The 14,774-nt window shown below is 37.2% G+C and overlaps 2 protein-coding genes and 1 long non-coding RNA gene across 6 annotated transcripts in view; 2 read left to right on the plus strand and 1 right to left on the minus strand.

Moving 5' to 3' along the window:
- The window catches only part of LOC107155119 (guanylate-binding protein 5-like), a 31,188-nt gene extending 28,482 nt beyond the window's left edge, over positions 1–2,706 (plus strand). Inside the window, exon 11 of the mRNA XM_048814500.1 lies at positions 2,570–2,706. Within this exon, the coding sequence (XP_048670457.1) occupies positions 2,570–2,578 (9 nt within the window). The 3' untranslated portion in view covers positions 2,579–2,706. The remainder of the gene's footprint in view (positions 1–2,569) is intronic.
- The window catches only part of LOC107155120, a 46,836-nt gene that overhangs the window by 5,922 nt on the left and 26,140 nt on the right, over positions 1–14,774 (minus strand). For 2 of the 4 annotated variants that reach the window (XR_007351717.1, XR_007351716.1), the window contains exon 2: positions 5,595–5,777. The exons of the other annotated variants lie outside the window; for them this stretch is intronic. This is a non-coding gene — a long non-coding RNA (uncharacterized LOC107155120). The remainder of the gene's footprint in view (positions 1–5,594; positions 5,778–14,774) is intronic. 4 annotated transcript variants of the gene reach the window in all.
- LOC125620130 (guanylate-binding protein 5-like) lies at positions 2,589–5,600 on the plus strand. Its single transcript, XM_048814501.1, has 4 exons — positions 2,589–2,778; positions 3,272–3,399; positions 4,586–4,680; positions 4,946–5,600. The coding sequence occupies exons 1-4, from the start codon at positions 2,589–2,591 to the stop codon at positions 5,211–5,213; spliced, it is 681 nt and encodes a 226-aa protein (XP_048670458.1). The 3' UTR covers positions 5,214–5,600.

Here is a 14,774-nt window from a genome sequence, read left to right on the forward strand (position 1 = left end):
TTAAAAAAAAAAAAAAAAAAAAAAAGATAGAAAAAGAAAACAGTTGAAACCCAGCATAAACAATGAAAAGTTTTCTTGACAAACAGCAATATATTGTTATTCATAGTCTTGTACTTTGAATGTAGTTTCTCCCTTCAGAAATCATATTAGCTTGCCCCCTACCTCCCAATGCCATCCACTCCTGCAGCCTCCTTAGTCCTTTTTGTGTTATTTTCTATTTCTTCTACTCTATTACCTCTGCTGTTATGGTCACTTGAATTCAACAGCTCCATTGCTGTCCTCTGGGATGCATTCTCTCCAACTGTGGTAGAGGCCCATGACTTTTATAAATGAAAACAATTCAAGAGTGAATCAAAACACATAGAAAACAAATGCACATTTGGGTTTGTAGTGAGCTAGATTTAATTTCCAAACTCAATATTGGTCTGGCAATTTTGTTACTCCTTTGCCTCCCTCCTCTGAACTTCCTTCCATGGCACATGCTCATGCATCTCATACTTGTTTGATTTCCATGTATCTTCAGTGCCTTTTCCTTTCCCTCCAAACTCAAAAAAAAAAAAAAAAAAAGAAAAATAAAAAAAACTGCACAAAATAAATCAAAAGATTAAAAAACAACAATAAAATCGCAAAAAAAAAAAAAAACAAAAAACTAATCTAGGCTCATATGGATTAAAAAGAGAATTGTTTTCTTCCAGAAAAATTGATCACCAGCATTTCTTAGCATTTTCTTATATTTCTTGGCATTTTTATTTGAACTTTTTTTCTCTCCTGAAAACTTCTCTTATTTAAGTTAGTAATTGTACTGATATAAATACAGTCATTTACTTCCACTTTTTAGGAAACAGGCTTAAGGAGTTGAGTGAAATGTCAATGTGATAGCCAGTTACAGGGCTGAGTGATTGGAAATTAAACTTACCTCACTACAAACCCAAATGTGCATTTGTTTTCTATGTGTTTTGACCTACTCTTGCATTGTTTTCTTTTATAAAAGTCATGGGCTCTACCAGAGTTGGAGAGAATGCATCCCAGAGACACCACAGGCTGTGTTGTAAATGGCAGAGCAGCAGTTATGTGTGTGGCTCAAACACAGTAAATATTCAAAGCTGTGTCAGAGATTTGGCTGTTTTGAAAGCACTAAAGATGCTATCCGGATAGCATCTGGGAACAACATATAAAATGGTATCATTAATACAGATATACATGTTAATGCTATTCATGAGGAAGTCCAAAACCTCAAAGTTGTTCCCTCCCACATTAGTCACCCCAAAGCATCAGAGTTTGTAAACTCAGAATATCTATATATCCAGATTTGGTTTATATAACTTCTGTTTTTATAGCTAATTAGTGTAGATAATAAATTGGCAGTGTCCAGGTCTTTCTAATCTAATCTTTTTTCTGCTACAAGTAAGTCAGGCAGCCAGATTCTACTAATATAAAATACCAAGATGGCATTAGAAGTAGATTAGAATGGAAAGAAACCTGGAATCTGAGCATCTAAACTCTTCCTGAAATCGCCTCTAGTCAGGCTTATACTAGACACATTCCCTGACTTCCATGCCTTTAGGGCTGTGCCATTTGTGAAGGTAAACTGTGACTTCCTACTTTTACTTCCAAGCAGCAGTTATTGTTTTAAATTGTCTTTCATCAAAAGGATTGACAGGGCTTTGGCCATAAAAAAAGGGGGGAGAATTAATTTTTATTGTTGTCAAAATCAGCAACGACAACAAAGAAATTCACAGTTTGTATAGTCTGCTAGAACAAAAAATCCAGAAGTTTTCATTTTAAGATATCCATAAAAAATAAAGTCAAACAGATTGTAAATTTTTAGCTTCTATATAAATTTTTAGCTTTCTAAAATGGTAGAAAACTCTCCTTAATAGTATGACAAGTCAGAAAAGCAAATATTTGTTTATGTCTCTGTAGCTTAAAAATATTTTACCAGAGATTCCTCAGGTTATAGGAGTTAAAACACAGAAGTAGAAAGTAAGTAGTTAAACATTAATATTTGTCTTCCACTCATTTAGCCAGTCAGAAAATGATCATGATTTGAAGTTTTATTTCAATAAAGGAATTTATTAAGTAAAAAACACTTCAAAAAGTATAGCTCTAAGAAGTAAAAAACACCTGCTATTTGTTGGATAATGCTACACAATGGCCTAGACATATTTAATGCAATGCAGTTTGGACATGGACCTAAATAAGAGATAACCAAAAATTTATATTTAGCGATTAATGGAATTAAATAATCAAGCTAGGAAGATAAGAAGGAACAAAAGTAAACCAAAAATCCAGTGGGATGAATTAGATGCAAAGAATCAGTAGGTAAGATTCAGGAAATAAATTTTCTATATCCATCAAATATTTACAAACAAGCAATGGACCTGATAGCAGGCCTAGGACCTACTTTACTGTGGTGCTCTTTGTTACTTTTTTTCAAATTTTGTTTTTTAACGTCTTCGGAAACTTAGGCCATGCTGAGGAACAGTTATGTTTTCAGGTTCAGGAAGCAAAATGGCTTTCTCTGCTTAAAGACTAGAAACTGCTGCTCATCCTACCTCTTCCCTTGCAGACAAAGTAACATCCCAGACATGACCTCAGAGACCTACATGCCAGGCCCCATGTGCCTCATCGAGAACATGGAGGGGCAGCTAGTGGTCAAGCAGGAAGCCCTGCAGATCCTGTCGGCCATCACGCAGCCCATGGTGGTGGTGGCCATCGTGGGCATCTACAGCACAGGGAAATCCTACCTGATGAACCAGCTGGCTGGGAAGAAAAAGGGTGAGTGCCACCAACAGAGCTCTGCTGAGCCCTCTGTCCACTGCACTAAGGGCGTCCAGCATGGGATGGTGGGGAGAAAGTTAGAGTCATAGAGGGACAGTGAGAACCAATGTTTGGGCCATAGCTGGGCCTTTTAATTGGAGAGATAAAAGGCAGGTTTCTGTCCCTGACATATAACCTGTTTTTTAAAAAGGTTGACCTTAGACAATGTCTCTCTGTGAGAAACACAATATATTCCCCTCATGAGGAATAAGACATCAATGAAATAATTTCCATATGTGTAGTTATAAACTTTAAAAATTTTACTTGTGTATTATTATTAAAAATGTAAAATTTCCCACTTATGGAATTTGACATTATTTCCCCATTTCTCTATTGTAATGGAGATCAACATTTCCTTATCTTGCTTTCCTTAAACCCTAACTCAATTATCAAGAAATGCCCAATTTCTAGATCCCCTTCTCTGTGACAACCCCTGCACTCCCCTCTGCAGGCTTCTCTGTGGACTCCACGGTGCAGTCTCACACCAAGGGAATCTGGATGTGGTGTGTGCCTCATCCTGAGAAGCCAGGCCACACCTTAGTTCTGCTGTACGCTGAAGGCCTGGGTGATGTAGAGAAGGTAAGGACAGAAGATTCTTTTATGATTAAACTCCTTATCACTGAACACACTTTGCACAAGAAATTTTTCATTTTGTTTTTGTTTGTATAAATTTGTACTTCCACTTGACTATACTGCCTTCCGTTTATTATTTTTATTTTTAATAGTGTTTGGAAGCCTGAAATGAGAAAATATATTTATAATCTACAATCAGTATTAGGAAAAATACACTGATATTTTGCTTAGTAATTCCCAGATGCATAAAAATGGTGCTAATAAAATCACATTACAGGCCTGGTCCTACATTGAATATGGTTAGTAGTGGGCACAGGGTGAAATGAACTTCTCTTCAAACCAGGACTCCGGCACGTTAGCTCTCTGACACTAACAGAAGAATGAGTCTCCCTAAATCTTTTATAATCTCTTTTGTCTTATCCAACTCATCATTGAAAAAGTAGACAAATGGATCCTTTCTATCACCTGGGTCTTTTCTAGTTATATTCTAATAAGAATTCAGCCACCAGTTCACAGACAAAAGAGTGCACTGGATTTGTACCACTTGACCATTCCCTAAATATTCCTACCATAACTAATAACAAGTTACTCAAATGAAGTCACTAAACTCAGACTTGGGAAGAGATGTACACAGTTGGCTCTTATGAGCTGGTTTTTGCACATAACCAAACATTCTCTTCAATGTCTGCTGTTTGTTTTTTATGTTTTGATTTTGATTTTTACTTGTGATTTACCAAGATGTAAAATGGTAAGCCAAAATTTCAGCTTCAGTTTCCTCATCTACAAAATGGAGATATTGATTATGAGCATTAGAATTAGATAAGATCAGTAATGTGAACTCCTGTGGATAATAATTATTCAACGAAATAGATATATGTGTTGTGCACATAGGTCAATTTTGTTTTAATATCTGCAAAACCTTGATTCTAACTACTCTGGTTCCCCCATTAACTTTGACTACACCATTTGCAGTTATCTAATGGTAGTTATAAGAGGGACTTGGGAATTCGAAATGGTATAAAATTATAAATGAGAAAGTATGAAATTATAAATGAGAAAGTTATGCGAGTTCACGTGTCTGACAATTACTTGTGTTTTCCCTGCTTAACACTTGTATATCAGGATTCTATTTTTAATGATTGTGCATTTGGAAATGCCATTTGATATGACTTCAATTTGTTCTGACTTCTAGGATGATGATCAGAATGATACCCAGATCTTTGCTCTGGCAATCCTTCTGAGCAGCACCTTTGTATACAATGACCAGGGGACTATTTACCTACTACAGTATCCTTTTGTGGTTCAGGATGGCACCAAAGCCACAGAGAACACCACTCATCAGCTGCAGGTCTCTGAGATTTTGTGAATATCCCAAATAAAAATGGGTAGACACATTACGGTACAGTACACTACAGTAAAGAGCCCTCATATTTTCTGATGACAAAATTTGATTTGTCTGTTTGCCAAATTGAAAATCCAGGTTTGGGGACCATGGAATCAAATATGGGCTTAGATGCTGTGCTACTTCTGCTGGTTTCCTTAATCAACTCAGCTATGTGACAGAACTGACAGATCTACTCAGGGCAAGGACATCACCTGACATTGGAGTGGGAGATGCTGATGACAATGTAAGCTTCTTTCCAGACTTGGTGTGGACTCTAAGAGATTTCTACCTAAGCCTGGAAATAGATGGACAACTCATGACAGCAGATGAATACCTGGAGAATTCAGTGAAGACGAAGCAAGATAATTGGACTTCCGTTTTTGGGAAGAGTAAGAAAAGTAACCCAAAAAATAATCTCTTTTGGGTAGAAGGCTAAATGTATAGTTTTCTATCTTTATTTACCTATCTGTTTTACAGAATAAACAATGAATATTATTAATTTTCAATGAACTCATGGGTTCAATATCAAATTTTGTTACTCCCTTGTTTTTAGGAAAAAGTTATTTCCTTTTTCTAATTAGACACACTTAATCTGGTTGCCTAGGATTTATGAAGACATATTAAACTGAGGCACCAAGGAAAAGGACATGTACTCCAGGACAATGTATTAAAGTGAGTGTAAATTCTAAAGAAAATAAATCCTGTTTTTCCTTCTCCAGGTAGTGATCAAAGAACACAAACTTTCAATTTGCCCTGATTGTGTATTCAGAAGTTCTTTCCAACAAAGAAGTGCTTTGTCTTTGACCCACCCACTCACCAGAAGAAGGTCTCCCAGCTAGAGACACTGCAGGATGTGAGCTGAGTCTTGAATTTGTGCAACAAGTGGCAGAATTCTCTTCCCACATCTTTACCAAGTCCAAGATCAAGACCATTCTAGGAGGCATCAAGGTCAATGGACCTCGTATCTTTTCCAGGATTTGCTTTCTATTCAACATAATGCCTAAGAGACAAGTAAGAGGATCCTTAATGTGTCATCATGGAGAGATGCATAAGCAATTACCACTGTGCAAATCATATGTACCATGTTTGTAAACTTATAGTGAATGTGAAACATATTTCTAGTATTCATTTTAGTAATGCCGTTGAAGTTGCATGAAATAGGAACATGCAGATAAGATGAAGTTAAAGATGTTGTATCCATCAGCCTTCCACTGTTGACCTAGATTAGGCCATACGTGTTGGCAGCATTTGTTTCACAAATATATTAGATTCTTACAGTATGTCATAATCTTTGAAGGCACAAATTAAATATAATGGTACCAGCTTAAATATATGTGTGTGTGTGATGTGTGTGTGTGTGTGTGTGTGTGTGTGTATATATATATATATATATATATATATATATATATATATATATAGTCAGCCTCAGCAATTTAGTGTGGTACTAAGCAGCTAGATGAGATCCTGTCTCAAAATAAAACATAAAAAGTGCTTGGATGTGCCTCAATGCTTAAGCACCCTGGGTTCAATCCCCAGTAATATATATATATATTATGAATATATATATATTATGAATATGTATGACATTTGTATGATCACCAGTTTATTTCTTCACATAGGATTAAATAATCACATACATCTAGACATTTTTTCCTGTTTTTATTCTTTGACTCCTGCTTTGTTTTCCAAAGAAGGAAATACCTGTCTTCTTAATCTCACCACTTCCCAAAGAAATTTGTCTGGGACACTTGGATCCTATTCAGAATGCTGAAAATTTGGGGGTAATACATTGTTCAATGAATGCTCTCAGAATTAATTGACATAGATCATAGACTCTCTGCAAATAATACTAGCATCTCTTCCTATGTGCAGGTCTAGAGAACCTGGTGCTGACCTATGTCAACACTATCAACAGTGCGGATCTGCCCTGCATGGAGAACGCAGTCCTCGCCCTGGCCCAGAGGGAGAATGCAGCTGCAATAAAAAAAGCCCTTGCCCACTATGACCAGTTGATGGGCCAGAAGGTGCAGCTGCCCACAGAGACCCTCCAGGAGCTGCTGGACCTGCACAGGGCCAGTGAGAAAGAGGTCATAGAATCTTCAAAAGAACTCTTTCAAGGATGAGGACCAAAGTTTTCAGAAGGAATTACAGGTAATTATTTATTTTTCTCATTCAATGGCATTAGGGTTAATAAAAGGAAGAATATTGCTATGAATGATACAATAGGATTTGTTTAAGGAAAGCATTTCCTTCTAGATTGGAAAATAATGATAGTCATTAATGTGCATGATATACTTGCATTCTGAAAACAAAAAAAAATTGTAGATACTTTGGGCCCTTTAGAGTCTGAATATTTCACGTAGGCACACAGCTCACATTTAATATCCATGGGATCAATTTGACTGATTTCATTCCTTTAAAACATTTGCAGAATATTATTTTATTTTTCATTAATCAATCAGAGAAAACTGTCCTTTGGATCTACTAAATTACGATCATGACTAACAGAATAAATTGACATCATTCCAACTAATTATTCACATCTATTTTCTGCTTGAAGGTAAGAAAATACTGAAACAAGAAGTGTTGAAAATCAGTAGGCTGCATTTAAAATGAGGGCTTGAATCTAGGAGTCTGCAGTCATAAGATCACATAAAAGCAGAAATGACAAGAGAGGAGTTTGGGGATATTTCATAGCAAAAAGTAAATATTTTTTATAGCCACTTGTCTTTGCAACTTTTTCAGGTTTGCTGGGAAGGGTATAATCTTGCTTATATTCCTTGAAGTTCTAGGAAAAAGATATATTTCAGAAGTACTGAGGTTTTGCTAACATCTCTATATGTTCTTGTCCCTTTGAAGATCCTTCTAGATGCAAAGCAGAAATTCATTTGTAAGCAGAACAAGGAAGCCTCTTTAGATCATTGTTCAACTTTGTTTCAGGATATTTTTGGTCCTCTGGAAGAAGCCGTGAAGCAGGGGATTTATTCTAAGCCAGGAGGCCATAATCTCTACCTTCAGAAGACAGGAGCTGAACGCAAAGTACCGTCAACAGCCCAGGAAAGGAACACAGGTATCCCTGGTTCTGTCTATTAATTATGGGAATTGCTGGGGCCCCTCTAAAAAGCCATTGAGGACAGAAGAAAGGAAATACCTAGAGGAACAGAGATGAGATTGATGTCTCTGCCTCAGACTCACTCTGAAACTGAATAAGAATGCATGGGAATTTTGTGCCTGGTATTTAATTTTAAGTGTGGACACATTCCAGAGTTGAAACAGTGTCAGCAGTTCTCCTGCTTCCTTTTGATGTTCCAGCACCTTCTTCATTATTGTGCTCCATTTTCCTGACTATTGGCTTTATTTTTAAATAGGTTCTCCCCACATGACAACAAGGAGATACCACTGGGTCTAAGCTGAATCATCCTGAAGGGCCTAATCTTCTTGGTACAGAGCATGCATGTCTTTCCCAGCACCCATAACAGCCTTTAAAACACTCAAGTTGCAGTATTTTTCCTCCTGTGCACACATTTTTTTTTCCTCTAGTGGCCTTGGGTGCTCTGATTGGCCCAGCCAGGTTTGGAACCACACCTGTGGAAGGCTTGATGGACATCTCCATCAGGTGCAGGCAGAGTACCTTCTAAGAGGAAAAGATGTTTGATGGAACAAAAAACATGATTTTATCTCCTTGCCAATCACCACTGCGAAGTTCTAACTGCATGTTTTTGGGGTTCCTAGGCTAAGAAAGCTCTGCAAAAGTATTTAAAGTCCAAAGAGTCTGTGACTAATGCTGTTCTACTGACAAACAGAGCTCTCACAGCCAAGGAAAAGGAGATGGAAGGTGAGAAGAGAACAGAAACAAAGTAAGAGAGACCAAAAAAAATGTCCAACAATTTGAAATTCATGTGTCCTGGCCCAGCTGAGATCATTCAACTAGAGCAAGACAGGCAAAGAGGCTTCTTATTCCCACATGTGATATCTGAGTATGGCAGGATCAGGTGCAATATGGTTATCTTGAAGGAAAAAACAGTGCCAGGGAGTTTTCTCTGTGGGTTGGAGCAATAACAAATAAGAGTGGGAAGCCCAAGGGAGGGACAGAGCAGTCCTCGAGGGTTTTACCTTTTCTTCTTTCTCTTCAGAGGCACATGTGAAAACAGAGTGTGCCAAGGCTGAAGCAGAAAGTTTGGAGACTCATAGGCAGAATCAGCAAATGATGGAGGAGAGGGAGAGACTCCATCAGCAGCAAATAAGACAATGGAAATAGAAAGAGCACAAATCCAGAGGGAGCAGGAACGTCTGCTCCAGGTATTAATCAATTGTTGCATCTCAGGATTGTGTTTGTGTCCTCTCCCTACAAGGATGAAGGCATGAAAGAGTGGCCATAGGGGAGATGCAGACTGCCATGGTGGCTCAGGGTGGGGTCTTTGGAACCAGACTGCTGGGTATGTGCATCAAGCTCTACCTTTACCAAATGCATGGTTTAAGCACATTATCTATTTCCTCTGTGCCTGTTTTCCTCTTGCATAGAATGGAAATGGTGGTAGTACATATTTACTTAAATGCATGAATATGTGCATTTAGAATGGTGTTTGGCATAGAGTAAGAATATAAATTATTAAAGTAAGCTGAGGCATTTCTGTCCCACAGTGATTAGCCTTTTCTGTTAATTTGTTAATTCCTCTGGAAAATCATTTGCCCTGATCATACCTGTTACATCAATTTCATCTTGCACTGTCTTTGCTCTTGTCCTTGCTTTGGTCATCTGGTTCAGATGGTATTGAACTCACAGTGTTTGTTTCACCAAGTCCTTCAGTTTATCATCACTCAATAAGCAGGAGTTCTTTTATCCTAGCACTAATCAAAGCCCTCTGCATCCATTCTCTCATCTTATCTATTTACTATGAAGCAGAATTATTGTGGCCCCAGTTTTAAATAAGGTAAGTGATGCCCCGAGGAGATAACTAAATGCCAATATCTTACAGCCATGTGAGTCATCAACGCTGCCTTTCCAGTGAGTGGGATCCCAGTGTCGCTGCTCCTGAGAACCTGGTGGGGAATGTCTATGCTAGCCTTCTTTAGTCATACAATATTCCAACCTTCTCCCTGGCTTACCATGCAACCTGTGCGTACCCATTTTTCAGTAACTGCCCCAGGGTATTTTGGGGATTGCAGCTTTTTCCTGAAGGGCATTAAGGGTAAACTTTAGTGTTTGACCTCCTCAGTTTTTCCTTTTGTTTTTTTAATAAATATTTATTTATTTATTTATTTTAGTTTTAGGCGGACACAACGTCTTTGTTTGTATGTGGTGCTGAGGATCGAACCCGGGCCGCACGCACGCCAGGCGAGCGCTCTACCACTTGAGCCACATCCCCAGCCCCTCCTCAGTTTTTCTTGTTCTTCTTCCTCAAAAGATGTTGACCTAGAAAATGTCCCTCTTCTAAACTCAGATACCTCTCCTGACCCATGTGTCAGCTGGACATTGTGCTTTTGTGTCAGTTTCTTCTCTTACAAACACAGTTAATATTTTAAAAAATTTTTGGAAAGAGAGATCAAGATGTGACTAAGATTACTCAAGGAAACTGTGTATAGTGTATGTGGGAAGGGAGCCTTGGGATGCAATTCTAGAGACAGCAACATTTCAGGGACTGGATGTTTCTGGAAGTAGAGAAAGAGAAATGTGAATAACTGTAGAAGTAGGCTGGACCTACCTGAGAGGAAGAGATGTTCAGGAACTGTCTCTTGTTTCTGTAGTTTAAAGGAAGTAAGGACAGGTCAATGGTTTTTACCAGGGAATCAGAATAAAGCTGACCTTGCTTTTTTTGCTAAGTTTTTATTTATTTTATTTTATTTATTACTTCTTAGGGTGGCACTATCAGAGTATTCCCTGCAGGTGAAGTCACCAGGTTTCATGATCAGATCCAGCATCTCCATGGTAGTAGTGAGTGATTCGAATGTCATACTTTGATGTACTGAAAACATCAGAATTTCTTATTTCTTTTCACTGAAAACACAGAGGTATAAGAAACTAGAAAATGTGTGACTATCAATATTTAAACAATCCCAAAGCCAAGACAAATAAGTCTGGTGATTAAAACCAGCCTCTGGTGGTTAGATAATAAATCCTCCAAGACACAAATTTAATACCAGGTTATTGGTTACAATGAAAAAAAAAACTCCTTAAATAAATTTTGTCATGTGTAACTGCATTAAAGATGGCCAGGTGATAAGAATTTGTGCTCTCAATAGGCAAAATTAACATTGATAAAATGATAACATCGCTGAAGGCAATCCACAGATTCTATGCAATCACATTCAAAATATCAATTACATTCTTTAAAGAACTAGAAAAATTGTTCTAAAGTTTATATGGAAGAACAAATAACCCAAAGTAGGCAAAGCGATTCTGAGCAATAAGAACAATCCCAGAGGCATCACAACACCCTACTTCAAATTATACTAAAAAATATATAGTAATAAAAAATTCATGGTACTGGCATAAATACAGACATGAAGACCAGTGGAATAGTATTTAAGACATAGAGACAAACCCACAAGTAGAGTCAACTCATCTTTGACAAACAGACCAAAAACATGTTGCAGAAAAGACAGCATTTTCAGCAATGGTGTTGTTAAAACCAGATATCCACATATAAAATTAAACTAGAGCCATATCTATCACCCTAAAAAGCCAATTCAAAGTTGATAAAAAAAAAACCTCAGAATTAGACTACAAACTGTGAAACTGGTAGAAGAAAATATAGGGTCTACACTCTAACACATCTTCTTTAATAAGACCCCTAAAGCTCAAAAAATAAAAACAAGAATCAATAAGTGCTATAGTATCAAATTAGAAAGGTCCTGCACAGCAAAGGAAACAAGATTGTGAAGAGAGAGTCCACAAAATAGGAGACAACTTTTGCCAGTTACTCTTCTGACAGAAGATTAATACCCAGAACATATAAAGAACTCAAAAACCATACATCAAAAAGCAAACTACCCAATCAATAAATGATTTAATGAACTGGACAACATTTCTCAATAGAAGAAATGCAAAAATTATATGAAAATGTTCATCACCCTTATTAATTGATACATCCTTAGCAATGCAAATCAAAACTACACTAAGAAAAAAAACTACATTGAGTCTTCACCTCACCTTAGTTAGAATGTCAACTATCAACAATACAAGTAATAATAAAAGCTGGCCATGTATGAAGAAAAAGAAAATTTTATATATTTTGATGGGCCTATAAATGAGTACAGTCATGGAAATCAGAATTGCATTGCCTCAAAAGACTAGGAATAGAATCACCATAAGATCCAGCCATTATACTCCTTGATATTTATCCTAAAGAACTGAAATTAGCATGCTTAAGCAGTGTAATTCACAATAGCCAAGTTATGGAACATGCTTAGGTATTGGTCAGCAGATGAATAGATAGAAATCATGGTAAATATACAAGTGGAGCTTTACTCAACCATAAAGGATGGAATTTTATCATTTGCTGATGAATGTTTGGAACTGGAGAATTCATGGTAAGTGAAATAAGCCATACTCAGAAACTCAAGAGTTGAATGTTTTCTCTCATATAGGAAAGCAAGAGAGAATAAAGAGGATCTCTTGGATATAAAGGGAGAACAAAAGGGTTGAAGAAGGTGGTATAGGGGGAGTCAGGAGGGCAGGGAGATGCCCAACAAAATAAATTTAGAGGAAGAAAAAATTGGGGGCTCATGGTTTCAGAAATCTCAATCCAAACATGACCCACTCCATTGCTCCGGTCCCAACGTGAGGCAGAACATCAAGACAGAAGAGTGTGGCATGGGAAAGTTGCTCTCCTTATGGCAGCCAGAAAGTGGAGAATGGGGAGAAGAGCAACAGGGAACATGAACCTTTACAAAACATGCCCCCCAGTAACCTACATCTTCCTGCCATGCCCCACCTGCCTATAGTTGGCACCAAGTCAGTCTATTCAAATAGGATGGACCAACTAATTAAGTTACAGCTCTCATAATCCAATGATTTCAGCTCTAAATTTTCCACAGGAACTTTTAGGGGAACAGTTCATATCCAAATTATAACAAGGAGGAACTGGGGAATTAAATAGCTAAGCTATGCTATGTGCATGTATGATCATATAATAATGAATCCCATTTTATTCATAATATAATGCACCATTAAAAAAATAAAGAGAAAAGAGACCAGTGGGGTATAGGATAAGGATCCAGGGGAGAGAGGTGTGAAGGGAAAAGGAAAGTACTGGGAACAAAATGAAGCAAAGTGTTATGCACACACATGAATACACCACAACAAACCCCAATATTATGTGTAATTACACTGCATTAAAAAAACTTTACAAAAAGATCTTCTGAAGAACCAATCTGCAGCTTTGGGAGGTCCTGCTCTGTGAAACAGTGGGGACAGCAATGGCTAAGTTGTACAGCAGACTCTGGCCTTGAAATGAGATTGGGACAGAATCCTCTCCAGTGTGGGGTTGGGGGAGGTAGCGGGTTCTTGCCCTGAGCAGGTGCACAGCTGGCCTGCCATTCCTCATGCCTTATTCATAGAAGGTTATCAGGTCCTTTTCCTTCTCTGGGTCATCCCACACTCTAAATCCCACAGACTTTATAATTAATACCAACCCCTTAACAAATGCTTGCTTATTGATTCACAGATAAATCTCTGAAATCACTACCTGTCCAGGTGATTCACAGTGCTCCTTAGTCACCCCTGGTTATAAACTGGGATCAACATCCAAACACACAATATGTTGTTTATTGTGGAATCAGCTGAAGTAAATTACAGGAATAAATAACATTGTGCACAATTTCCCAACTGCTATTGTCATCTCTAATTTTTGAGCAGGATAAATCCCCTTTTCTGGCTCTAGTGGCTACCATAACCCTGGTTTCTCTCCCAGTCTGAGGCCCAGTACAATTCCTCATTCCAGGCAAACTTTTCTATCTAAACACCATTATGTAAATGGTTATGTAAATTACTGATCTTTGCTAAATCAAACCCTTACATGTCAGTGTTGTACATAGTTATTTCATATTAAATAAATAACAAATGGTCTAACAAGTTAGTGACCACTTGAATAGCCATACCCAAAATATTATAGAAGTAACCCAGAAATTGTGTCGTCAAATGCATCTTTTCCTAGTTAAGTGGAAATCTCTTTATTTCTATCTTATGTGTATTTGTATTATTTAAAAAATCACTTCATTGAAAATAAATTTATAATACAAAAAACTCAATACAATTAAAAAATAGCCACTAATCCCTTCAATTAGCTGACAATTCCAAAAAGTAGAGTATTTATTCTTTCAAAGTTTTATCTTGATAGATTTGTGAGTACTTTTTACAGATGAAATCACACTAAATGGATCTAAAAGTAAATCATTCTTAAACCATATTTCCAAATTTATGTTTAGACAATAAATTCACTTTATCTAGAAACAATATTGACAGGTAGAAAAATTCAGTTTCTTTACATATAAACTTCACAAAAAGATTCAGTTTTCCCTGGAAATATATTTGGTTTGCTTGAAAGAAAGATCTTATTGGTCTGAAAGAAAAGCAACTGATTTCCTGTCATTATTCCTGTTTCAAAGCAGCCCAGCCCTGCTTTCACTTTCAATCTCACTTATAAGGGGAAATGAAATTTCAATTCGTGTCCTAAAATGGACCCTAGAATTATTTCATGGAAGCCTGGGGATTTCTTAATTGTTATCATTTACAAAAACAACAGGAAGCAGACAGGCTAAAAAAGTTAAAGAAGGTGAGATGATGCAAAATTGGTGAGTCCTTATCAGTTTTTCTCAAATCAGGATTAACCATTGATACACAGAGTAGAAGGATTAAAATATGAGCCCCTATTAATGACAGCCTGTGAAAGAATCTTATTTTGGGGTTGGGCTTTAAATCAATGATTCAAAAATGACTGTCCACATCATATTCTCTCTCTCTCTCTCTCTCTCTCTCTCTCTCTCTCTCTCTCTCTCT

Source organism: Marmota marmota, unplaced genomic scaffold (assembly GCF_001458135.2).
Source record: "Marmota marmota marmota unplaced genomic scaffold, marMar, whole genome shotgun sequence".
NCBI lineage: Eukaryota > Metazoa > Chordata > Mammalia > Rodentia > Sciuridae > Marmota > Marmota marmota.